Raw genomic sequence first — 23,997 nt, forward strand, 5'->3', positions numbered from 1 at the left:
CCTGGCCAAGCGCCCCGTAGACAGCTCTGCCCCCCGAGCCTGCCCCTGGCTCTGGGGCGGGGCCTGAGGGGTGCTGGGGGGCTCCAGGCGTCTGCTCTCTTGGCCCAGACTCGGGGAGGCTTATCCCAGGAGGCCCGATGTGGCCCCCTCTCCTCCTTGGGAGGGATCCCAGATGAGAGGCGCCCCCCTCCTCCCCCCAGCTGGGCGTGTCCCCGTTTGAAGCCTGATCAGGTGAGCGTACCTGAATGCCAGCCCCGCAGAAGGCGAGCGGGCAGTCGTGCCCCGGCCCCCAGTGAGTGGAGCTGCAGGAGCACCCCAGAGGTAACGGGCATGGGGTCCGCGGGGAGGGGCTCTGTCCTGACCTCGGGGGCCCCTACACGGAGCAGAGGGGCTGGGGAGTGTGTCCTTGAACGCAGCTGCCCCGAGGGAGAAGAAGCAAGCGGAGCTGGGGCACCAAGACGATCCGCAGGCTGCACCACAGTGGGGACCCACTCCCCTCCCCCAAGTCCACTGCCTCTGGGCCTGGCCTGGCTCCTGCCAGGGTCCGGAGCTGAAAGCCTGGAATCTCTGGGCGCTCTCGCGAGAGGCTCTCCTGGGAGGTGTGGGGCTCCAGGGGAGGGGCAGGGCGACCTGGGCTGTGTCTGCGGGTGGCACGAGCTGGCCAGGGGGCCTGGGAGACCCCAGCGCCTGCCCGTTGTCAGGGCTGAGCAGCTGACATGGCCATGTGCGTCTCTGGGCCTCTGTCGCCACCGCTCAGGGCTCTCCGGAGTGACCCCAGAGCCAGGCGCAGAGAGCCCACCTGCAGGAAGTGCTGCCCCACCCCCCCGGATGGCTTTTCTTGTATTTCACCCTCACGGCACACCCGAGAGCCTCAGTCTCCCCAATTATAAATGGGGGTGGAAGAGTCACTTTGCAGGGAACTGGGGTGTGTTCAATGATACATCTGCAACGTACCTCCCGAAGAGAGGCTCCTTCCCGCCTTGGGATAGGACATCCCCCACCCCCGTTTCCCCCCATCTGGGCCCCCCGGTCTCTCTCCTGTCCCCAGCACCCATGCCGGGCCAACCCCACCTCAGACAGGCAGACGGGGCCAGGGCATTCACTTGACCAGGACACTCACTAGCCTGCCCAGTAAATATCCTGCCCACCAGGAGGCCGCTCCTCAGGGCATCTCCTGCGTGTAAGGAGCAGTGCTGGACCCAGGCCATGAGTGGGGGGAGAACTGGCCCCGGGTCGGGGGTCCACCCAGCTGGTCATTCATGAGAGACAAAGTGCAGGTTCCGGGGAGGAAGGGGAAGGACGGGCTGGGGGCAGCGCAGACATGGGCCCATCATGAGCTGGGCCTGGAAGGAGTGAGATTTGGTTTTTATGGGTTTTTTCTTTGTAGGGAGAGGTGTTTGCTTTTTGTTTTGGGGCCACCCCTGGTGATGCTCAGGGTTTACTCCTGGCTCTGCACTCAGGGGTCACTCCTAGCAGTGCTTAGGGGACCATATGGGGTGTCAGGGGTTGAACCCAGGTGGGCCGCTTGCAAGGCAAACGCCCTCCCTGCTGTCCTATTGCTTGGGCACAGGAGAGGGATTTGGATGGGGTCAAGGATGGGGAGGGATGTTGCAGGAAGCTTGGAAGAAGTAAGCCCAGCACAGTGCTCGGGGAGAAGGCGGGTGGGCGGGCGGAAAGTGGGAGATTCAGGGAGCAGTGCCAGAGGGGGTCAGGCAGGAGACCCAAAACTCTGTCTGCAGCCTGTGAGGGGGCAAGAAGATGAACCCTGAGTCAGACCACGAGCCTCATCGTGTGTGTCTGGAGTTGAACACACAGGATGTGTGAGCAGAGGGGGGACCCGGTCACAGGCAGCGGCTGGCGTTTCCTGGCCTGAGGGTGCAGGAGCTCTGGGAGGGGGTGCTGAGTGACCCCCTCAGAGGGGGCACACACCAGCTGTGCCTGAGTCTGGCCCAGACCCGTCCGGCGACTCCAGATTTTCCCAGGATGCAGAGCACACTGCAGCCTTGGAAATGGGGGTGCCGGGGCTGAAGCAACAGCACAGCAGGTAGGGTGTTTGCCTTGCACGCGGCCGATGCGAGTTCGATGACCAGCACCCCATATCGTCCCCTGAGCACCGCCAGGGGTAATTCCTGAGTGCATGAGCCAGGAGTAACCCCTGTGCATCGCCCGGCATGACCCAAAAAAGAAAAAAAAGAAAGAAAATGGGTTGCTGTGGGGCTGAGAGACAGAATACATAGCCGCAGCAGGGCCTATGTGAGTGAGGGGTCCTGAGACCTCCAGGGAGGGGGACCGGTTGGAAGCTCGGGTGTGAGTTTACCTCACTGCCTCTCTCTGCCGAGGGGCCTGACCCTGCCTTTCGGGGTGATGCTGGTGAGACACAGAGCCCCCCCCTCCCATCATGGGAAGCCTGGCAGTGCCCAGGGCACTTCCCTCCCTGCCTTTGGAGCAAGAAGCCCCCATGTTCCCGGACCTCTGCAGGGGGCTCCTGCCTGCCCCTGTTCCCTGGCTCTGATCACAAGGGAACTCGGGGAACCCCCAACTCTGGAAGGCCCCCGTCACCTCCAAGGGAGAAGGGTACCCCAAGGCAACTTTGGGGGGAAAAGGGTCATCTGTGCATCCCCACGGGGGCCGTGCTGGGGCCTGGGCCCTGCCGGAGGCGGGGGCTGGGCCGAGAGCAGGACCCCCACCCCAAACTCACAGTCACCCTGTAGGCCGAGGTGGATGGCTCGAGAGGGAGGCAGGTGGCTAGGTATTGCGGGGAGCAGTCCCTGAATACTGCTGGATGGTACCCCAACAAAAATGTTTTTAAAAGGACAGGGAGAGAATAAGGCATCCGGATCCTTCTCTACCGCCTGTGACCTCACCATTAGGTGAGGGGACACAGGGCTTTGTGGTCTCCATGCTGACCACCAACCCTCCCTCTGCACGCCTCCTCATCAGGGTTGTCAGTGCAACTTGGCCAGGCCATGTGCCGGGTGGGTGGCCCCAGAGACGAGGAGGCTCACGGTGGAGGGGCTCAGGGCTCAGGGCTCAGGGTTGGGCCACAGCAGCCCAGCGCGGTGCTGATCCTGAGATCACCCACCAGCTCCCGGGGGACACAGCTCTAACCCACCCCAGGGATGGGCAGCTGGTCCCAGGGCTCAGCTGCCCCTTCTCCTTAGTTGGGCCCAGGGGGAGATCGGAGAGCATCTGAAATGATCACTGATGTGAGATTACCCTTCTAGAAAGAGCCAGAGGCTCCGAGCAGACCCTGAGGCCCACAGTCACCTTTGTTGGTGTTTTTGTTTGGAAGCCTCTCTGGAGCTGAATAACTTCAGGGAGCACTCCTAAGAGGGCTCGGGGGACCATGTGGGTGACCGGGATCGTGCAAGGCAAGCGCTCTTCCCACTGTGCTATTGCCCTGTCACCTCATAGTGGTCTTAGGGACATGGGTGAGTCTCTGCTTGTCGGGAGAGTTGGAGGACCCCAGGCACAAGGTCTGCCACTCTGTGGAATGCCCCACTGATGTGCCATTTCCCTCTGGCGTCTCTCGCTGAGGTGGGTCGCACCCTTGTTGGCCTCCAGGAAGGGCGAGAATTGATGGAGCCTTTGGAGAAAGGGCTTGGTCACCTGCTGTGGCTTGGAGCAGGAGGAGGGAGAGGGGTGCTCAGGTGCACAGGGGAATCGCCCACGGTGCACCCAGCCCTGACCTCAGCCTCTCCCCCGGCTCCAGAGCCCATGGAGGCAGAGAGAGGAGCAGGGATATCTGCCATCAGTGGCCGGGCCTGATGGAAGCTCTCACCGCCCTTAGCTCGATAAACGCAGGGTCAGCCTCACCCAGCTCAGGGGTATGGAATGGACGGACAGGAAAGCGGGCACTGCTGGGCTCTTGCACTTCTGGGTCACAAGCCTGCAGGCGCTATCCAAGAGCACTGGGGAGTAGATTCAAGGTGGGACATGGGGCTGGGTGAGCACTGGACACCAGAGGGAGGGCTGGGACAGGGCTGGGAGATGCTCTTTGAGAGTAAGTTAGAAGACAGTGTCTCGGGGGTGTCGGGGTGCAGGCAGAGCTTCTGGCGGGGAGTCCCCGGAGACCCCAGGGGCCTCTGTTGCTCTCTGGCTTTGGGGGTTCTTTGCACAGGATCTTGGTGATTGCTGCCCAGACCCTGCACGTGGGTCTGGTGGTGCCAGGAAAGGAAAGGCCGGGCAGGCTCCCTCGGGGCAGCTTCACGGAGGAGCGTCTGGGACCTGCTGTCAGCACAGCTGCCCTGCATGCCCAGAAGCAAAGTAACGGCCCTGCACAGGCAGAGGCTGGTGAGGAACAGGGCAGGGGGTGTGGGTGGGGGGCGACCCACTGCCAGAGAGGAGCCCTGGGCCCCAGAAACGACGGACACTGTTGCTCACAGGTGACATTCCCTGGTTGCTTAACGGAGTTCAGGGGTGGAGTAAACTCACTTATTCAATAGTCCATACCTGGGCTCACTGATATGGGGGGTAAGCACCTGAGCTCAGATAACCACAGCCATCTAGTAACTGATCTAAGCATGATGCAATGTGTTGCTTTATGTTCAGAGAAAATAAACTTAATTATATATATAATTATACATATAATTATATATATATATATATGCACTGTAGCACTGTCCTCCCGTTGTTCATCGATTTGCTTGAGCAGGCCCAGTAACGTCTCCATTGTAAGACTTATTACTGTGTTTGGCATATCAAATACGTCATGGGTAGCTTGCCAGACTTTGCCGCACGGACGAGATACTCTCAGTAGCTTGCTGGCCTCTCCAAGAGGGGCAGAGGAATCACTCCAGCCCATATATAAATGTATGTATGTATGTATGTGTGTGTATATATATATATATATATAGAAGTGTAAGCGATGTGAAGAAGTGAACCACAAACTCAGAAAGAAAATCATTAGGTGTTGGGGCTGGAGCAATAGCACAGCCGGTAGAGTGTTTTCCTTGCACGCGGCCGACCCGGGTTCGATTCCCAGCTTCCCATTTGGTCCCCCGAGCACTTCCAGGAGTGATTCCTGAGTGCAAAGCCAGGAGTGAGCCCTGAGCATCGCTGGGTGTGACCCAAAAAGAAAAAAATCATTAGGTGTTAACATAAAACCCAGTGGCCATTCGGTGGGGGGTCCTCAATAATCCAAAATTTTCTAGAAAACCAGGGGACTCAGACCTTGTGAGCTCACCACCTGACCTTTCGTCCATCCGCTCCTGCCATTGCTTCTCGCCACCACACGACGGCGCTATGGACAATCGCCCGGTCTCGGGAAGAGCGCTGAGTAGGATGAATTTGTTCCCTGGAGTTGATCAGATCCTGCCAGGAACTCTGAGTAATCCAAACGCAGGGTTCCCAAATCTAGCAACGAGCTCCCATTTTTGGTTTTCAGGGGCACGTCTGGTCTTAGTGTGATTACGCCCCAATTCGCAATTCTTCCCTTCCGAAGACCGCGCTCCCAGCCGCTGTTCACGGAACATCCTCCAGGGGGCGACACCTACACGGAGGACCGCGGCGGTGGGAGGCGCCCGCCCACCAGAGCACTGCGTTACCCCAGGATGGTTTTAATCTGCAGCGGGGCATCCGCGCTCTGGCGGGAATCCTGGGTGGGGTTTTTCGTTTGTTTCGTTTATTTTGTTTTTGGGGAGCGAGGCACGGCTCGGTGCTGGAAGCCGCTCCAGGCTCTGCAGTGCTGGATTTGTACCCGAGTGGTGGCTGCGGCCCCGGGCTAGGTGAATGCCACAACTCTTGTTGTCTCTCCGACCCTGGGAATCATAGTTTAATAAGATAATTTTATTTTGGTTTCCCAGGGCTCCAGAAGTTGTTAGGGATGTGGGGTGCTGGGGATTGAACTCAGTCAGCCGTATGCGGGCAAACACCTTGAGTGTTGTACTGTCTCTCTGGCCTCATATTTTTAACAGGATCTCTCTCTCTTTTTTAATTAAGGTTTTTTGTTTTGTTTTGTTTTGTTTTGTTTTTTTTGGTCAATATGAATTACAGAGAATTACAGAGTTACAAAGTTATTCATGGATTTCAAACATGCAATATTCCAACACAAGTTGCTTCACCAGTATCTTCTTCCCCCCAACAATGTCTCTAGTTTCTCTCCAGCCTCTCCCCCCCCCTCCACCAGGCTGCCTCTGTGGCAGGCATTTTCCCCCTCCTCCATTGTCCTGGTGTTCCCTTCCTGACCTCTCTCCCACCTCTTCTACATTGGCAATCTTCCTACTGAAGATCAGTTCTCCTACTCTTCATTTCTGTTGTCTTTGTTATTCCATTACAAATATTCCATTCCACATCTCTCTCACTCTCTCTCTCCACTCTCTGTCTGTCTGTCTCTCTCTCTCTCTCGGCCTCTCTCTCTCTCTCTCTCTCTCTCTTTGTTCATTCTCTCTCTCTTATTTTGGAACCATACCTGACAGTGCTCTGGGTACTCCTGACTGGTGCTCAGGAGGTGTTCCTGGAGATGCGTGGAGAACCAAGTAGTGCTGAGGATGGAACCAAGTGTTGGGGGGTCCTGTACCCAAATATGCCCTCCAACGCCATCAGCCATCTCCCCTTCCCCAACTTTTGGCTTATATGTCCAGCCACAGGCAGAAACCCTGGAGGAACCAGGAGAAGGGCCTGGCCTCCAGCATGTTCTGAAGTTACCACCTGTGTGACCGTGGGCAAGCAACTTCGCTGGGCCTGTAAGATGGGGGGCTCTCAGCACTGCCTCACAAGGCGGGGGAGCTGTGCCTGAGAATGGAAGGACTCCTTACTGGCCAGTGAGAAATACCGAATGGAGCGCACTGTCGTCAGGTCGCTGCTGAGCCTGGGGCAGCACTGGGCCCAGCGAGGGCCGACACCTCCTCACGCTGCCCTGCTCGGCCTCCCCGGGCTCAGGGAGGACAATGTTGTCACAGACAGGTTTGGGCTCACCTGTGTCCCCACAGTGCCTGTCTAATGGTGAAAGGGGAACCGGGTCCAGAAGCCTGCTTATGGTCGTCTGTGTGGGTTCCTGTCAGCACCGCTTTTCGGACTAGTTTTCCAGCAGAGAGGAAGGCAAACACACACTGAGCACTGAGTCATGAGCCCATGTCGGTGGTGTTCAGCCCAGCTGGACGCGATTCTCATGAGAACAGTGACATCAAGTGGGACCCAACAGGAGTCCCGTCAGAGCAAATGGACCTTGTCCCTCAAAGGCATGGTCAGCTCAGGATTTTGGGTGTCCAGCAACATTCAAGAGACAAAGAGTCTTTCATTACGAAAGAGACTGAGCCAGGAGTGATCCTTGAGCACAGAGCCAGGAGTGACTCCTGAACACAGATCCAGGGGTGATCCCTGAGCATAGAGCCAAGGGTGATCCCTGAGCACAGAGCCAGGAGTGATCCCTGAGCACAAAGCCAGGAGTGACTCCTGAACACAGAGTCAGGAATGATCCCTGAGCATAGAGCCAGGGGTGATCCCTGAGCCCAGAGCCAGGAGTGACCTCTGAGCACAGAGTCAAGAGTAATCCCTGAGCACAGAGCCAGGAGTGATCCCTGAGCAGAGCCAGGAGTGAGCCCTGAGCACTGAGCCAAGAATGACTACTGACACAGAACCCGGGGTGAACCCTGGACACAGAGCCAGGAGTAAGCCCTGAGCACCACCGAGATGGCTCATCTCTGCCCCACAGTGAGACTGCAGCCTGGCTGTTGGGGGTCTGGCAGTCTGAGTGAGCCTTGGAAGGAGCCGGCAGCAGGGGTGAGGGGTGTGGTGCTGAGAGGGGTGAAGCAACGAGACCAGGCGGGGTGAGTCCAGGTGGGAGGCCAGGGGCCTTCGGGGAGAGATTCCACTGACCCCCTGGGTTGCTGAAGGTTGCCTGGAAAGCGATGCTGTTCGAGAATCTTCCCCGAAGACATGGGGCATGCTGGAAGGCTACGGTGCAAGGGCGAGATAGGCAAACCCATCGTGCCCTCTCTTTGCTTCCCCCTGTGAGAGGTCAGATTCTGGACATGTTTCCTGGGTTCTGGTCAGTATAGAGGGAGAGGGAAGCGAATGCACTCAGGTTGGGGCTCAGTAAAAGGCATGGGTCCCCTACTGGGAGAAAAGCTGCCCCCACGGTTCTCTCAGAATGGCCTCACCCCAGTATCCAGGCTCCAGCCCTCCATGGCCACTTCGCTCTCACCTGCTCACCCCGACACCTTCCATGAGGAGGAGGGGGGCCTTCATGGACTCAGGCATGCACAGCAGAGATGGGAGCGGGTCGGGCGAATTCCTGAGGAAACGACACTCAAGGTGAAGCCGATAACCGCCTATCGTGAGGCCAGGCCGCCCTCAGCCACCCACCAATTATTTCTGAAATAACAGCTTCCTTGAGTCGGGCAGGTTGTGTGTAATTAGTCCAATGCCAGGCCTAATCCTCCCGTCACTGATGCCTTCCTGGGCCTCTATTACCCGCTGGGGCTGGGCCAGGCCCTGAGCACTGCGGACAGAGACCAGATGCTCTGTTAGGTCCCCTGGAAGCAGGCCGGTGCCACCAGGGCCTGGGGGCCTCAGGCCGGCCACTCACTGAGTTTCTAGAAGCCAAGAATCACGTGCTCAGAGGACCGTATGGGGTGCTGGGGACTGAACCTAGGCTGGCCACGTGCAAGGCAAGCACCCTGCCCGCTGTCCATGCGGCCGCAACGCAGCCATTCCTAACAGACTGTTCACTCTTCTCCTTCAGAAACCTTCCCGGGGACCCCCTGGCTGAACTGCTGCACCCCAACAGCATTCTTCAACTCGGTCTGCCCCGCATCCACCACCCCCCCCCCCCGGCGACCTGGGGGTGTCGCAGCATGAAGCCGCGGGGCTAGCGCGCTGACCACCCGGCCTGTGCGCCCCGTCGGAGGGAGTCCGGCTGCACCGCGGACGGGACCTGAGCTCCCGGCGCAGCTGCGGGATGGGCCACTTCAGAAGCATCAGGGTCACTCGGGAAGCCGCCGCCGAGAGCGACGAGAGACCCTAACCCGTCGGGGGCCCCCCGGGGGCCACCGCCTGCCATGTGACTCGGCCCCCCGCGGCGGTTCGGGCGGGTCTCGGTCTGGGTCCGGCGCCGCGCGCGCGCGCGGCCGCAGCATGAACAGCAACTTCTGCCGGGCCCTGGCGGAGCGGCGGCCCGGCGCGCCCCCCAGCTGCATGCAGCTGGGCATGGTGCCCCCGCCCCCCCGGCAGGCGCCGCTGCCGCCCGCCGAGCCCCTGGGCAACGTGCCCTTCCTGCTGTACCCGGGGCCCGCCGAGGCGCCCTACTACGACGCCTACGCGGGCGTGTTCCCCTACGTGCCCTTCCCCGGCGCCTTCGGGGTCTACGACTACCCCTTCGAGCCCGCCTTCATCCAGAAGCGCAACGAGCGCGAGCGGCAGCGCGTCAAGTGCGTGAACGAGGGCTACGCGCGCCTCCGCGGCCACCTGCCCGGCGCGCTGGCCGAGAAGCGGCTGAGCAAGGTGGAGACGCTGCGCGCCGCCATCCGCTACATCAAGTACCTGCAGGAGCTGCTCAGCGCCGCCCCCGACGGCGCCGCGCCCCCCGGGCCCCCCGCCGCGCCCGCGCCCGCGCCCGCGCCGCCGCCGCCGCTGCTGGCGTCCGAGGAGCCGGAGCGTCCCTGAGCGTCCCGCCCGGCCCGCTGCCCGCCCCCCAACGCCCCTGCCTCGCCCCGCATCAGCACGGAGGAGGGGGCTGCGCGGTCCCCCGGGGCGCCGGCTCTTTCGCCCTCAAGGGGATCGGGGTGCGAGTCTCTGCGTGGGGACTCTGCTCCCGGGAAGGGACGCCGAGGGCGGAGGCGGGAGGCGCTCAGCTGGGCCGGAACCCCCGAAATTAGGGAGAGACGGAGGGTGGCCGTGGGGACCCTCCGATGCCTTCGGCGGGGGGTGGACCGGCACCCCGTGAGCGTCTCCCCCAGCAGCCTTTTCCTGAGTTTCCCGAGTTGGGTGAGCCCTGCCTTTGCTCGGGTGGGGCTCTCTGGACTGGGCGCAATTAAAGCTTTACTGAGTTACCCGGTTTCCTAGATCGTCTGTTCCCCAGCCTCCACTTCTGCAACCCTCTCCTGGCTCAGCCGTTGTTGGGAGGGGTCTTGGGGGACCCGGGGAGCTCTGTTCTGGGGCAGAGCCCTGGGGAGGAGAACCCCAACCTCATCCCGCACGGGGGAGTGGCCGGGAGAAAGGCCCAGGCCATGTATTCACCCCACAGTCAGGCAGGTGGTGGCTAACCCCAGTTCTGGAATCTTCCACCACGGTGTGGAAAAGCCAGGTGTCTCCCTGATATGGGTGGGTGAGTGAGTGTAGGGGGGAGGCAGGAGTTGGGGGAGGTGTGGGGGAGCTGTGCCCGAAATGGGGGCTGGGAGGTGGTTCCTCCTGGCCCCGGGAACCAGGTTTCCGGTGCGAGACCCCCTTTCTGAACTTTCTGTGTCCCCGCCCTGACACCTCTGTCCATCCGCGTCCCTCTGCCTGGCCTGTGTGTGGCTTCCTTGGGCCCCACCCCTCGCCGGCCTCCCCAGGGACAGGCCGGCCGGGCTGGACCGCTGACAGCTGCCTGGGCGCGAGCCCCACGCCGCAGGTGGAGGCTAATTTTACCCACTGGGAGTCAGAATAATCCTCAGTCCCACCCCCTCTGGCTCAGCAGCCACTGGGGGCCCAGTCCCCCAGGCCGGGGCATTGGGGACGCAGGGAGGAGAGGGCTGTGGGGCGGGGGAGCCCGCAGGAGCCATGGAGCCGCCGCCGTCACCCCAGGACGAGGGCCTGAAGAAGAAGCAGCCCAAGAAGGCCCTGCCCGAGCTCCTGCCCAGGCCGCCCCGCGCCTTGTTCTGCCTGACCCTGCAGAACCCGCTGAGGAAGGCCTGCATCAGCATCGTGGAGTGGAAGTATCCTTGGGAGTCTGGAGTGTGGAGGGGGAGGGGGTGGAACCAGGGCCCTGTCAATGGGGTGAGGTGCCCCCAAGTGGGGCAAAGTGCCTTCAGGGAGGACCAGGGGTGTAGGGGGTGGGGGGCACCTCTAAGGCACCAGCCTTTCCCCCGAAGAGAGGAGGCTGAGGTTAGCATAGGATGGGGGGACCCTGTGGGAAAGTCCCCAGGTTCCGGTTTGTGGGGGTGTGGGCGGCAGGTTGGGGGGCACTGACGAGGGAGACTTGTTGCTGGGGGGGATGGGAGTGAGGTGGGGCTGGGGGGAGGGGCTGCAAGACCCCCCCCCCAGAGACAAGGGGAGAGGCCCTGAAGCCCTTCTCTGACAGGGTGTCAGGGGAAGATGGGGGGGGCACCCTGGGGTTATTTAGGGAGAGACACAGTGAGGTGAGAAGCTGGCGACTGGGCGCTGAGGAGGTCCAAGCGGGGGCTGTTCTCTGCCCCCCGGAGGTCCGGTTCCCCAAACTCCCAAGGCCTAACTCCCTGGGATCCAGCTCCCCACCCCCTGAGTTCCTCCCCGCCCCTTCCTGCCCCCCTCCCCAATACCCTTTTGAGGAACGGAAAACCGTCCAGAGCTGGAAATCTGGCAAAGCAAGGGACTGAGGGGCTCCATCTGGGCAGGGACCAGCTGCACTGAGCCCCTTCAAGCCTCCTGGAGCCTCTTCCCCCACCTGTCCAGGGGGCCGTGGGCCCTGGGCTCCCCCTCACCCCAGCCCCTGCTCGGGGCGCTTAGCTCCAGCTTGTCAGTTCTCCCGTTTCTGGTGCCTTTTCTCTGGGGGAGCCCCCGTGGGTGTCTGGCCAGAACCCCAGAAAGTCCTGGCTCCTACAGGATGGGCGCGGGGGAGGTCCAAGGGGGGACTCCCAGCTCTTAGAGCTGAGGGGCCTCGGCCTGAGTCTGAGGGTCCAGGCCCAAAGCAGCTACAAACAAGCTCAAGGGTGAGGTGGAGGAGAGAGAAAGGGGGGAGAGGGGACTCACAGGCCCGTCGGCAAGGCTTGCTAGGCTCTCCTCTCCCCTGAGAACCCATCACGCGCCCCTCAGGCCTGTCCTTAACTCTGGCCCCAGGCCCTTCGAGACCATCATCTTACTCACCATCTTCGCCAACTGCGTGGCCCTGGCTGTGTACCTGCCTATGCCAGAAGATGACAACAACACCCTGAACATGGGCCTGGTGAGACCCCACCCCCCACAGGCCTGCAGTCCCTGCTGGGGTCCCCCGGGGAGACTCAGCCAGGGCTGTCCTCTCCTGCCTGCCCACTCCTGCCTCAAGGCTGCCTGCAGGGCCCCCCAGGGGCTGCTGTGGCTTTGCAGGGCACGCCTGCTCCCTCAGGGTTCTGGCGTATGGGCGCATGCTGGAGGGCCAAGAGTGGGTCCCTGCACCCGAGCCAGAGTGCAGTAGGCAGGGAGTGGGCAGGGCAGTGGGCAGGGCACTGGCCTAGCATGTGACTCATCTGGGTTCAATCCCCGGTACCACATATGACTCCTGGAGCCTACCGGGGTGATTTCCAAGCCGAGAGTCAGGAGTGAGCCCTAAGCACTGCTGGGTGTGACCTAAATGAGAAGGGGGGAGAGAGAGAGGGAGGGAGGGAGAGAGAGAGAGGAAGTTCATTGACTTTCCCCAGAAGGATACTGCTAGTGAGAGGGAGGAGCAATTTAGGGAATTCAGCTTGTGAGCCTGGGGGCTGCCCGTGTCCCTTCTCCATCTTCCTGCTGCGTCCAGAAGGAGCTTCTGCCATGAGTCTGCCTTCCCAGGGAGTTGGATCCAGAGTCCCAAGAGAAGACAGGCTTGAGCATCCTACCATTCTCCCATCCCCTCCACCTTCTCCTCACACCACCGCCACTCAGGCAAGGGCTGAGGAATGGCAGAGCTGGAGGAATCTTCCAGAACCAGTTTCGCTTCTCCCCACCTCATTCTTCATGTGTGTGTGTTTGGGTGGGGGTAGGGAACACACCGAGTCTCTGCTCAGGGGCTCACTCCCAGCAGCACTCCAGGGATTGGACCAGGGTCCTCTGCTTAGAAGGCCATAACCCGGCCACTCTCTCTGCAGCCTCCCCGGCCCCTTCTTCGATGGTTGGGAAAAGGGGGTCTGAGGCCTAAGGGGGTCTGAGGGCTCAACATCGGGACAGTAACACACACAGAACTTCCACTCGGTGACCCTTAGATACCTAGCTCTGTGCTAAGAATTTAACGTCACTGTTTGTCTCTCTCTCTCTCTCTCTCTCTCTCTCTCTCTCTCTCTCTCTCTCTCACACACACACACACACACGCACGCACGCACACACACGCCACCACCTTCCAAATTGGCTTTGGGAGGTCAGTGACTTTATCAGACCCAGGATAAGACAAGCAAAGGGAAGTTTGTTTTGTTTGAGGGCCTCACCTGGCAATGCTCGGAGATTACTTCTGGTTCTGCACTCACAAGTCACTCCTGAAGGTGACCTGGGGACCCTATGGGATGCCGGGGATCAGCAAGTGCCCTGCTGGCTGTACTATCCCTTCAGGCCCTTGGAACTGGGCCCCAAGACCACCCCTCCTCCAAGTCTTATCCCCGGTTCCCCAGTCCAGAATATTCTGACTCTAGGACCTGCCTTGCCCCAGAGTTGGGGTGAAACAATGGCAGTATGAGATTCGGGGTGGAGGACTGGGGTCAGCAACACCCTCGGGACGGAGCCCACAGTTGTCAATGCTGGCCCCCCCATGTGACAGGACCCACCACAACCACTAGTGTCTCTTGCCCCAACACCGCCGTGAGAGGCAGACGGCCCGTGGGTGAGCCGCAGCGCCTGAGAGAAAAAGATTTCTCGCCAGCTGGTCCATGCTGGTTTCCATGGGGATCTATCTTGAGCCGCCCAGATATGGGTTCTAAGTGTGTGCCAGGAGAAACTTCTGGGCTCCGAGCGTGGAAGGAGAGTGGCATTAACTGTGGGAAGGGCTGGCGTTTGGGAAGACGCGTCTCTCTGCGCTCCGGGCCTTCCATGGGGCAGGCCCCGTTCTCCGTGTTTCTGGGCCCTGGAGGGCTCTAGCGTCCCCTTTCAGGACCCAGGCCTGGCCTGGTGCTCTGTGTCAGCTTGAGATGCTGCCTGCCTCCGAGTCTGCCCTCGTGCAGTGTTTAGTTACCTGAAGCAAAATGGCTGCCCTGACACCTAAATGGTCTTGTGTGCTTTGTGGCAGAGGCAGGCAGTCTTGGGTGGGCTTATGAGAGACTGAGGCGTTTTCTGGAAGCAGAAAACCTGACCAGAAAGAAACCTTGGCAAAGCAGCACTTGGCGCCTCAGTTGTCAAAGCTGAAGAAACGGGTGGTCCGTGGAGGGAGTGGAGCGGGGCGTGACACCCGGGGTCACACGCCAGCTGGTGCTGGGGTCCCCTCCCCCTCGCCCTTGAGTGTGTGTGTGTGTGTGTTGTTCAGCCCCATCAAGCCCTCAGGAGGTCCAGGAGAGGCGATGCAGCAGGAGGAGGGGAGGCAGACACCTTCTCTCCACCCTGCTGGTGGCTCTGAAGGGTCTCAGAGAGACCAGGGACTCTCGGGGTCCAGAGACTCCTGGGTGTTTAGGACAGGCCCCTATGTCCTTCATACCACCTGCGTTTCCCATACTCACCGGATTCACGGGAAATGCATGAACCCAGGTTCCTGGTTTCCGTCTTCACGACACTGCCTGGAAGCAGTCAAAGCAGCGATCATGGCTTAAAAAATTAAAAAATGGGAGCCACCAGGGCTCCTGAGGACAGGGCTGGAGCGGGCATGAGTGAGTCTGCGGGCAGCGAGGCTCTGCAGGGTTGGGGATGGGCAGACGGGAGCTGGAGGACAAGACCGGGGTGAGGAGGGGATGCGGCCTGCGCTGCCGCGGGTCCCTCCTACCAAGAGGACAGTGAGGCCTGGAGCAGGCAGGCACGGTGGCTGGACGGTGCTGGAGTCCCAGGCCGCCGGGTGGCTGATGGGGCTCAGAGGAGAGGATGGTGGCTTAAGAGTGAGGAGGTCTGTGTCAACTCCAGGTGCTACTTAAGCCCGTGCCTCAGTTTCCTCTGCTATAAAGTGGAGGGAGCAGTGTAGGCATCAAAGAAACTTCTGGAGAATTCAGACTAAGGTGCTGTTGTGGGTGCACAGAGGGATTGGTGTGGGTCCCCCAGTCCCTTGTGCCCTGTGCCGTGTGCTCCCCCAACCACAAACCCTGGTCACAGACTCCCCTGGACTGTCCTAGATACAAAGGGGGTCACCCCTTATGGCTCTGAGCAAAGCATTGCTTCAGATAATAATATCGGCCTGCAACCCTGAGAGATGTATCGTACAGCGACAGTTGAGCGGGTAGGTCACTTGCCTTGATGCGGCTGATCCAAGTTCAATTCCTAGCATCTCGTATGATCCCTTGAGCTCAGCATTCCTTATGGTCTCTGGAGCCCGCCAGGCATAAACCCTCAACCCTGCTGGGTGAGGCCCCAAACCAAAAAACAAACCAAAATGTCCCTTTACCCATCCACCACCTGTCCCCACTCCCAGATCCTCTTTAACGCTTCCTTGGCTCCCCGGAAATATCTTAGAATCCTGATCTGAACGACTCTCCCGCCACCCCCCACTCACCAAGAGCCTCCCCTCCCCACAGCCTTGGCATTTGCTGAGACTTGCCATGTGCCAGGCTCTGTGCTGGGGTTGTGGGCACCATCTGTCAAGAGACCCCCAGGCACCTTCCTCCAACAGAGGGTAAACTGAGGCACAGCAAGGCTAAGTCCCAGCCCAGCCCCAGGTGGCAGTGTGGCGGGGGGGGGGGGGGCACCTTGGCAATGCTTCCTTCAGAGAGGAGAATAGAGGGACCTGAGAGGACAACCCTCCTGGGCCCCGGGTCCCTCAGGTGCATTACTGCCATGTGAGGACGGACCCTGCCACATGGGCTCCAGACACCCCACACAGACCGCTCAGCCCAGGCTTGGGGACCCGCATCCTGGAACTCTCCCAGGAGAGGGGAGGAAAGTGCAAGGTCCAAGGGACCAATAGTGCAAAGGGTACGAGGGTCAGGGGTGCAGGGAGACAGCTAAGGTGAGCTGGAACCCAAGACCAGCACCCACAGCCCCAGCTCCCTGCCCAGACAAGGCCCTCCCCAGCCACTTTGCCCCCACAAATCCCTCCCCGAGTCCGAAGGGGTCCTGCTCCTCCGGGTGCCCCAAGGGGGCTGAAGGAGACCCTGGGAGGGTCCCAAGGCAGCTCCAAGGGCACCGCTACGAGGAATGGGTCACTTTTCTGCCCCTTCACTGCACCCCTAGAGAAGAACCAGGCTGTTAAAGTACATATGCAAGTCACAAAAAGTGTGTGTCAGAAATGGAACTTGGCTCTAAAGCAAGCTGGCAAGTACGAGGGTAACAGGGCCGCATGGAGAGTTGGGACAGCCCCAGGCAGCCAGGCAAGGGTGGGGAGACCAGCCTTCCCTTCCCTGGGGGTGGAAGATTGTTAAACAGAGCTGATGGCCCAGGGCTTCAGTTCCACCGTGGGGGACAGAAGGACCTGGGGAGAGCCTGGGATTTTCTGGGTGCATGTGTCTGTGGGCATCTGATACCCTGCAGGCCCCAGAGAGGAACAGACAGGGCTGAGGTGGAGAACGACCCCCTGGCCAGCCCAGTGTGGGACGCCTGGGGCCACGTATGGAAGTCCATGCCCTTCCTCTGCTGATTTCTAGGTTCTGGGGTGACTTTTGCTAACGCTAATCAAGTCAGACCTTGGTGTTGCCTGAGTTGGGGAGCGCGGTCTCGGAGGGGTGGGACTGGGCCCTGGAACATTCCTGGGTTTCAGGTTGCAGCCTTCACACCCTCTGCCAGGCTGTGGCCTGAGTCTAGCATGCAGGGCTGGTGTCTTTTTATAGGGTTTGGAATGTGCCTGCCCAAAGCCGCCCCCTCCACCGCCATCTGGGGAGACAGGCCTGGATGGAGCCGGGTCTGACGGCTTAAAGATCAGAGATTGACCCGGCCCAGCCCGGTGCAGGTGGCAGGGGGTGCAGGGGGCAGGGATCGGGCAAAGGGAAATGACCATAACCGCCAGCCTGGCTTTCAGCCGCCCCTGGAATCCGCAGGGCTTCAGCTCCCTTTTGGGGTCAGAGCTCCCTCCCTGTCCTCTGCACCCCTGCCACCAGCCAGTGGGTAACGAGCCAGAAATCCTTTGAAGAAACCCTGGCACTTTGCCCCAGATGGCCAGTGTCTGGGGTCGCCACAGCTCCACGTGAGCCACACCTGCCCTTGGACTGTGGGGAGGCGACTCAAAGGGCCAATGGGTGTTCCTTCCCCAGCTCCACACAGCCCCCCCAGAGCCCACCAGGACTGGTCCCCCCAAGCCCCAAACGCATGAACCTGCCACCAGGAAGTTCCCGCAGCTCTGAACCTCAGCTATCTCATCGGTGCACAGAGAGCCCCAATATCTACCTTTGCAAAACTCTGTCACCACCCCCCACCCAAGGACCATCACAGCCGCTGACATGGGCAGTGGCCCTTGGTGTTCGTTCATGTTGGTGTCCAAGCCTGCGGACACCCCACTGGCCCAGGAGGGCTCTTTCTGGCCCTCCCTGGTGTTTGAGAGCACGGAGCCTTGAACCCCACTCTCTGATTTCATGTGGTGTCTTACCACTCAGTTGCTGGGTGAGTCTGGAGAAATCACTCAGCCTTGCTGTGCATTAGTTTCTGTCGAATGAAGGCAGAGGTTCCCATGACAAGTGCGTACATATGTGTGACTAGCATAAATTCCGGTTCGTAAATAGTCGCTATGATGATGATGATGATGACGACGACGACGACGACGACGACGACGACAACGACGACGACGACGCAGCCAAGCCCACTTTCAGCTCCACGGTCTCCGGGCTCTGGAAGGGCCCCGGCACATCCCACCTGAGGGAGCCCATGTGGGCAGGGCTGGGTGTGGGTCCCCGTGGTGGGTAGGGTGGCAGGAGATGCCATTTATTTGGGTGAGAGAGCATCGGGCTAAATATAGCCCCTTTCCTCCTCAGCAAGTGTTTTGAACCCGGAGTCTGAGGTGCCTGTGAACAGCCACAGGCTATGGCCACAGGGCCAGAGACTCTGCGGCCTCTGTCGTGACAGGGTGACAGGTGGGGAGGGGGGGCGTGTCTCACAGCCTGGCCCCACTGTCCCTCCCTAAGTCGCACTTTCCCCGTCCGTCAAGCAGGAAACGGGGCGCAGGCTTAGCTGCCGCCCACACAGGGCACTGGGGAAATGGCGGCTGTTCTCTAGCCATCAGCTTCCTGCGGGCTGCGAGCCACGCCCTGGGTGGCGAGAGCTTGACAGCAGCTGCTGTCCACGTCCAGGCCCTGGGGCCCTGCTCCAGGCAGCGCTGGGAGCCTTGGTAAAAGTCCCCAGGTCCATCCTGTGGAGGCCATTAGATTCCTGGGTCAGGCTGGACCCTTACCAGCTCCCGCGGGGGTCCACGGGTCTGTATCTTGGGGGTTGTGGAGAGCAGGTCTTCCCAAGGCCTCTGCCCTGCGTGTCTCTCCCTTCGTCACCCCGGAGCTACGGGACTGGCCATGCCGCAAACCCGTGGGCCCTGTTCTTTGCTTGAGGGAGAGAGAGGGAGAGAGAGAGAGAGACAGAGACAGAGACAGAGAGACAGAGACAGAGAGAGCGAAAGAGAGAGAGACAGAGAGAGGCAGAGAGACAGAGACAGAAAGAGAGACAGAGAAAGACAGAGAGACAGAGAGAGAGAATGAAAGGGTTGAATCTGGAGGGAAAGCACCACCCATTGTGTGAACCTGTGACGCAGCTAGAGTGGGGCAGGGTGGGGGACAGGGAATCTACTTCCCAGACTTGCTCTGAGCCCCTGAGAGTGAATGGAGAAGGAGGCCACCCACCCAATGCTCTGCACCCCGAGAATCCCGACAGTCCCCCTAGGCTCCTTCCCATCCCCTCCAGTCCATTTTTGCTCCTTGAAGCAAAGGGGACTTATAGAGGTGGCTGCGGGTCTATCCCCTCAGTCCCACCTGAGGACCTGGGACCTGCTGGTACGGAGAGGGTGTGCCAGGCCTATGGAAGCAGGGCTCCTACCCGGCTGCTCTGGATCTTCTCTGGGACCCTCCCTTACCAGCCTAGTGCAGTTCCATGTTTCTGAGATTTCCATAAGAGCTGCTGGGGCCTGGACACTGGAGCCAAGCCCAGTGCTCCTGAGGGCCCCAGTGTCTGGAGCAGGAATGCAGAGTAAGAAGGTGCTGTGGTCTTCATGGAGCACAACAGAAGTCAATGGAGAACAACAGAGGCCAATGGAACACAGCCGAGACCAATGCAACACAGCAGAGGCCAATGGAACACAGCAGAAGCCAATGGAACACAACAAAGGGCAATTGAATACAACATTGGCCAATGGAACACAACACCGGACAGTGTAACACAGCAGAGGCCAGTGGAACACAAGAGAAACCAATGGAACACAACACAGGCCAAAGGAGTACAGCAGAGACTAGTGGAACACAATAGAAACTCATGGAACACAACATCAGACAATAGAACACAGCAGAGGTCAGTGGAACACAACAGAGACCAGTGGAACACAACATAGGACAATGGAATACAGTAGAGACCAATGAAACACAACAGAGGCCAATGGAACACAACATAGGACAATGGAGACCAATAGAGGCCACTGGAACACCAAGCCAATGGAACACAGCAGAGACCCATGGAAAACAACCAGTTTTTCCTTGTAACAAACCGGAGACAGGAAGCCGACTTCCCAAGGCCCAGGCTCTGGGGCTGGAATGTGCAGAGCGCTTGTCCAAGGCAGCAGAGGACAGGTCTCTGTTAGACGCCATTAATCTTCAAGACAGCTCTTGAAGGCAGAAGGAACTGTGGCTCCCAGAGGCTTAGGGATGTGTCTAAAGAGGCAGAGCTAGAAAGAACCACGGCACCTTATGCCTGTGGCCTCCTCACTGCTGCGGGCTGGCACCAGACAGTAAATGGGGTGTGGTCCAGCCAGGGCATCACTGCAGAGAGACAGCCCAACCTGGCCCAGTGCATTCGTACCTGTCACTCACTCCTCTGTACATGTCACTCCTCTGTGAGTGAAGGACCGAGCTCAGGCTGAAGGAGCCGTGGGACCAGTGTCGTGGGACATAACGACACTTCTTATAAGAAAGTGTCAGGCTGTGCCTTACAGTCAGGCCATGTGTGGGGACAACTGGACGTCAGAGGTAATGGACCTGGGAGTGACGCAACCGCAGCTCATGGCCCTCCGCCAGCTGGCTGACTGGTCAGTCCAGGAGCCCATTGGACAGGCAGGGGCAGGTGCGGGCAGCCTCTGCCATGTCCCTGGCTGGCCGTCTGGCAGGAGCATTGCCACTATTTTGGGGCCCTGTTTCCCCTGCCCCTCTATCCCACTTGGGCCTGTGGCCCTGGGTGCAACCCTTAAAAAGGTAAAGGCTGCTGGCCTTCATTCTCCTCCCTTCGTCACGTGCTTTTGGGGAGCCTGACTCCTAGGAACCTGCTTCCCGTGAGAGATAAAACTCACACCCTTGGCGAGACCCTCCCCCAGGGACTGCGGCTGGGCTCTGAGGAGGGAGCATGTCCAGGTCACCTGGACAGCTCCCTATCCCTGTGCTGTGAGCCAATGGGTCAGCGTGGTCTTTTAATCACATGATCACTTTCTGGAAGAAATCAAAAGCTTTTGGGATTGGGGGACTGGAGTAATAGCACAGCAGGGAGAGCATTTGCCTTGCACGTGGCCGACCTGGGTTCGATCCCCAGCATCCCATATGGTCCCCCGAGCACTGCCAGGAGTAATTCCTGAGTGCAGAACCAGGAGTAACCCCTGAGCATCGCTGGGTGTGAGCCAAAAAGCAAAAAATAAAATAAAATACAATAAAAAGCTTTGAGATTGGTAAAGAGAAGTAGGAGTATGGTCAGTTCGGAGCCAGAAAGATTGTACAGTGCAAAAAACACTTGCAGGCAACCTACCTGGATTCAATTCCTGGCACCCTAGAGGGTGCCCCCAGCTCCATCAGGATGTAACTGAGAGCAGAGCCAGGAGTAAGCCCTGAGCACCGCGAGGTATGGCCCCCCAAGTAAACAAAAAAAAACCCCAAAGTAAACAAAAAATATTAGCCCACATAGGGGTTGGAGAGATGGTAGAGAAGAAGGTAAGACCTGCCTGCCATCACATCACATAGCCTCAGTCCATCCCCGGCACCATATATGGTCCCCTGAGTACTGCCAAGGATCACCCCTGAGCACAGAGCCAGAAACAGTCCCTGACCACCACTGGTTGTGGCCCAACGCTCTCCCCATAGTAGAAGAAGAAGAAGAAGAAGAAGAAGAAGAAGAAGAAGAAGAAGGAGAAGGAGAAGGAGAAGGAGAAGGAGAAGGAGAAGGAGAAGGAGAAGGAGAAGGAGAAGGAGAAGGAGAAGGAGAAGGAGAAGGAGAAAAAGAAGAAGAAGAAGAAGAAGAAGAAGAAGAAGAAGAAGAAGAAGAAGAAGAAGAAGAAGAAGAAGAAGAGAAATAATTAAAATTTAAAGGGAGGAAAAGCAGGCTTAGGTCAGCTCTGTGTACATTTCCCTCTCTGAAAGGGGAAATTCCAGTTTTAGGGAAATTCACTGACAAGCATGTCTCGCTCAGGGGCCTCCCAGACCCCCGCTTGAGAGTCTAAGAAGATTCTCCTCTAAATCGTGAGTGGGTGGGCAGCGCCCTGAGTAGTTCATCCTGGAGCAAAGGGAGGTTGGCTGGGCCCAGGAGCCCACTGGGAGAACGCCGGCCTGGGGTGCCCACATACCCAGAACTAACCAAACCAGGGAACAGGCTTCAGCGGCCGCCCCCTGGGCCCAGGGGCAGCCCTGGGGGACTGGTGGGATTGGGGGGCTGACTTGTGGGGCATGGGCCCGCATTGCTCAGTTCTAGGGGGCACTAGCCAAATCTAGACTGTTGATCCCAAAACAATGTGGGGATGGGACATTGACTCTTCAGCACCTGACAATCCACCCCACTCCTCGAATTCTAAGTGTTGGTGATGGATGGGAATAAGCTGGAGAAAAGAGGGTTATTGAAACCCCCAAGAGAAGCAGCATCTTTGCCCTGCCCTGACTGCGTCCATGCCGTCATCTTCCTACCTGCTATAGGTTTGTGACACGGGGGACCCGCAGTTCAAATTCACGTGGTCTGCGAGTAGCTTTTCGCCGTGCAGGGAGCTGGGGGTCCAAAGACCCTCTGAAGAGCAAGCTTGTGGGAGACCTTGTAGGGGGAGTGTGCAGGGTCTCCCAGCCATCCAGTGACTGCAGGAGGAGTAGCTGGCTACCCACGTCTTGACAGGAAGGGGTGTCTGAGCCAGGGTGGGGCAGCGACTGGCTATGACTTGGGCCTGGGCCAGAGGGGGTCTGCAATTTCTTCTGTAGGGTGGGGCTGAGCTGAAGTTCCCCATCTGACCTGCAGGGGGCTCCCTCCATATCCCATGTGCCTATTTCCCCTTTCAGGATGGGGTGGCTGGGTGGCCAAGGAAGTCCCAGAAAAGGGAACTGAAAGCAGGACCCTGAGCCTCCAGGAAGGGTCATGTGAAATTCTGAGCAATGGACCCTCTCCCACCCCCCACCTACCACTGTTGGTCCTTGGGCAGCAAGACAGGAAAGATGCCCAAACCAGAAGTCACGAGGTCCCTTCCCTTTGGGAACTATCGGAACCATTCCTTTATCCAACGAAGTCTGTGCCCTGGAAGGAGAGTGATGAGATGGAATGAATGCAGGTCCCCAGGCATCATACGGATAAAGCAGAAAGTCAGGCTGAGAGAAAGAAATGTGTGAACTTTCAAGCCAGGGGGTAGGACTCAGCCGGCTGAATTAGGAAAGCAGCATAAAACGTCAAAAGTGGCTCAGATCAGATTGTGTCCCTGGAAAGAGCTGCAGAAAGTGAGGGAGTCAGCAATGTGGAGCTCTGGGGTCATAGAGGAGGTGTAGGAATGAAGCAGGGCTGGCATGTGCAAAGGTCCTGAGGTTTGGGCCAGGAGCTGGAACAGCAGATATGGTGCATGCCTACCATGAGCCCAGCCCAGGTTTGATCCCCAGTACCACATGGTCCCCTGAGCATTACCCAGTATGACCTGGAGTTCCCTATGGGGCATGGCTTGGATTGTGTGACCCACATATTCCAAGCACCACAAAATCTTAGTAGCATTGTGCCATTGGACTTTACATTGAACCTCCAGCTTGGGTGGCTGGGAATTCCCCGTGGGGAACCTGAGGCCTCCTGCATGGAGCCAGAGTCTAGAGCCCAGGTGAGTCAGGGCTGTGCTGAGGGGGTTGACCGTCTCGTCCTGCAGGAAAAACTCGAGTATTTCTTCCTCGGCGTCTTCTCCATCGAAGCGGCCATGAAGATCATCGCCTACGGCTTCCTCTTCCACCAGGACGCCTACCTGCGCAGCGGCTGGAACGTGCTGGACTTCATCATTGTCTTCCTGGGGTGAGACTCAGGGCAGGGGGCAGGGGTTGGGGCACAGAGGGCCCTGTGGCAACCACCTGCCCTGTGGGAAGAGCAGGCTGGAGAACCTAGCCCCCGGGGTGCCCACCCTGGCAGGTGGCGCTGCCTTCCTGGATGCTCAATTCCTTTCTCCTTGGCACCCCGACCTCGGGCATGAGTCTAGGTGTGGTTATGCCCCTGGGTGTGCCTAAGTCTCAACCATGGCCCGATTCATGGACTTTCACAGAGGAGGGACATTGAGGGGCCCCAGAGTGGACTTCTGGGTCCATGGAGGGGGAAGAAGGAGGCTAGCAGCACGGGGTGATGGGGCGTGAGACGGCTGTGTGCATGACCACCCTGGGGCTACTCCCGGTGCCCACCAGACAGAGTGCAGACAACCCCTAGGTCGGGATATGAAAGCCAGTGGCACATTTGGGCTGGAGCGATGGGACAGCAGGAAGGACATTTGCCTTGCACGCAGTTTGACCCTGGCAGCCTGTAGGGTCCCCGGAGCCCTGCCAGGAGTGATCCCTGAGCACAGAGCCAGGAGTAAGCCTGAGCATTGTTGGGTGTGACCCATAAACAACAATCAAGAAGCCTGTGGCACCCCTTCAGTCCAGTGTGGGCCTTTCGCTGTCTGGGTGGTCCTGAGCGGGGACAAGCATCAGGTCCTGGACCGTAGGGACGGGCCCCCAGATCCCA

General features: G+C 59.2%; 2 protein-coding genes across 2 annotated transcripts in view; both read left to right on the top strand.

Moving 5' to 3' along the window:
• Positions 1-9,075: 9,075 nt before the first annotated feature.
• ASCL5 (achaete-scute family bHLH transcription factor 5) lies at positions 9,076-9,815 on the top strand. Its single transcript, XM_056110531.1, has 2 exons — positions 9,076-9,549; positions 9,660-9,815. The coding sequence occupies exons 1-2, from the start codon at positions 9,076-9,078 to the stop codon at positions 9,813-9,815; spliced, it is 630 nt and encodes a 209-aa protein (XP_055966506.1).
• Positions 9,816-10,698: 883 nt separating this feature from the next.
• Positions 10,699-23,997, top strand: part of CACNA1S (calcium voltage-gated channel subunit alpha1 S) — a 62,749-nt gene continuing 49,450 nt past the window's right edge. The window contains exons 1-3 of the mRNA XM_056110574.1: positions 10,699-10,853; positions 11,953-12,058; positions 23,159-23,298. Coding sequence (XP_055966549.1) covers positions 10,699-10,853; positions 11,953-12,058; positions 23,159-23,298 — 401 coding nt within the window. The remainder of the gene's footprint in view (positions 10,854-11,952; positions 12,059-23,158; positions 23,299-23,997) is intronic.

Source organism: Sorex fumeus, unplaced genomic scaffold (genome assembly GCF_029834395.1).
Source record: "Sorex fumeus unplaced genomic scaffold, SorFum_2.1 ptg000010l, whole genome shotgun sequence".
In the NCBI taxonomy this organism is placed as follows: domain Eukaryota; kingdom Metazoa; phylum Chordata; class Mammalia; order Eulipotyphla; family Soricidae; genus Sorex; species Sorex fumeus.

Excerpts from the sequence above, each read along its gene's own strand:
- ASCL5 (XM_056110531.1), top strand. The coding sequence starts at position 9,076 with ATGAACAGCAACTTCTGCCGGGCCCTGGCGGAGCGGCGGCCCGGCGCG. Across the intron at positions 9,550-9,659 it reads CCCCCGCCGCGCCCGCGCCC|CACGGAGGAGGGGGCTGCGC; the intron begins GCGCCCGCGCCG and ends GCCCCGCATCAG.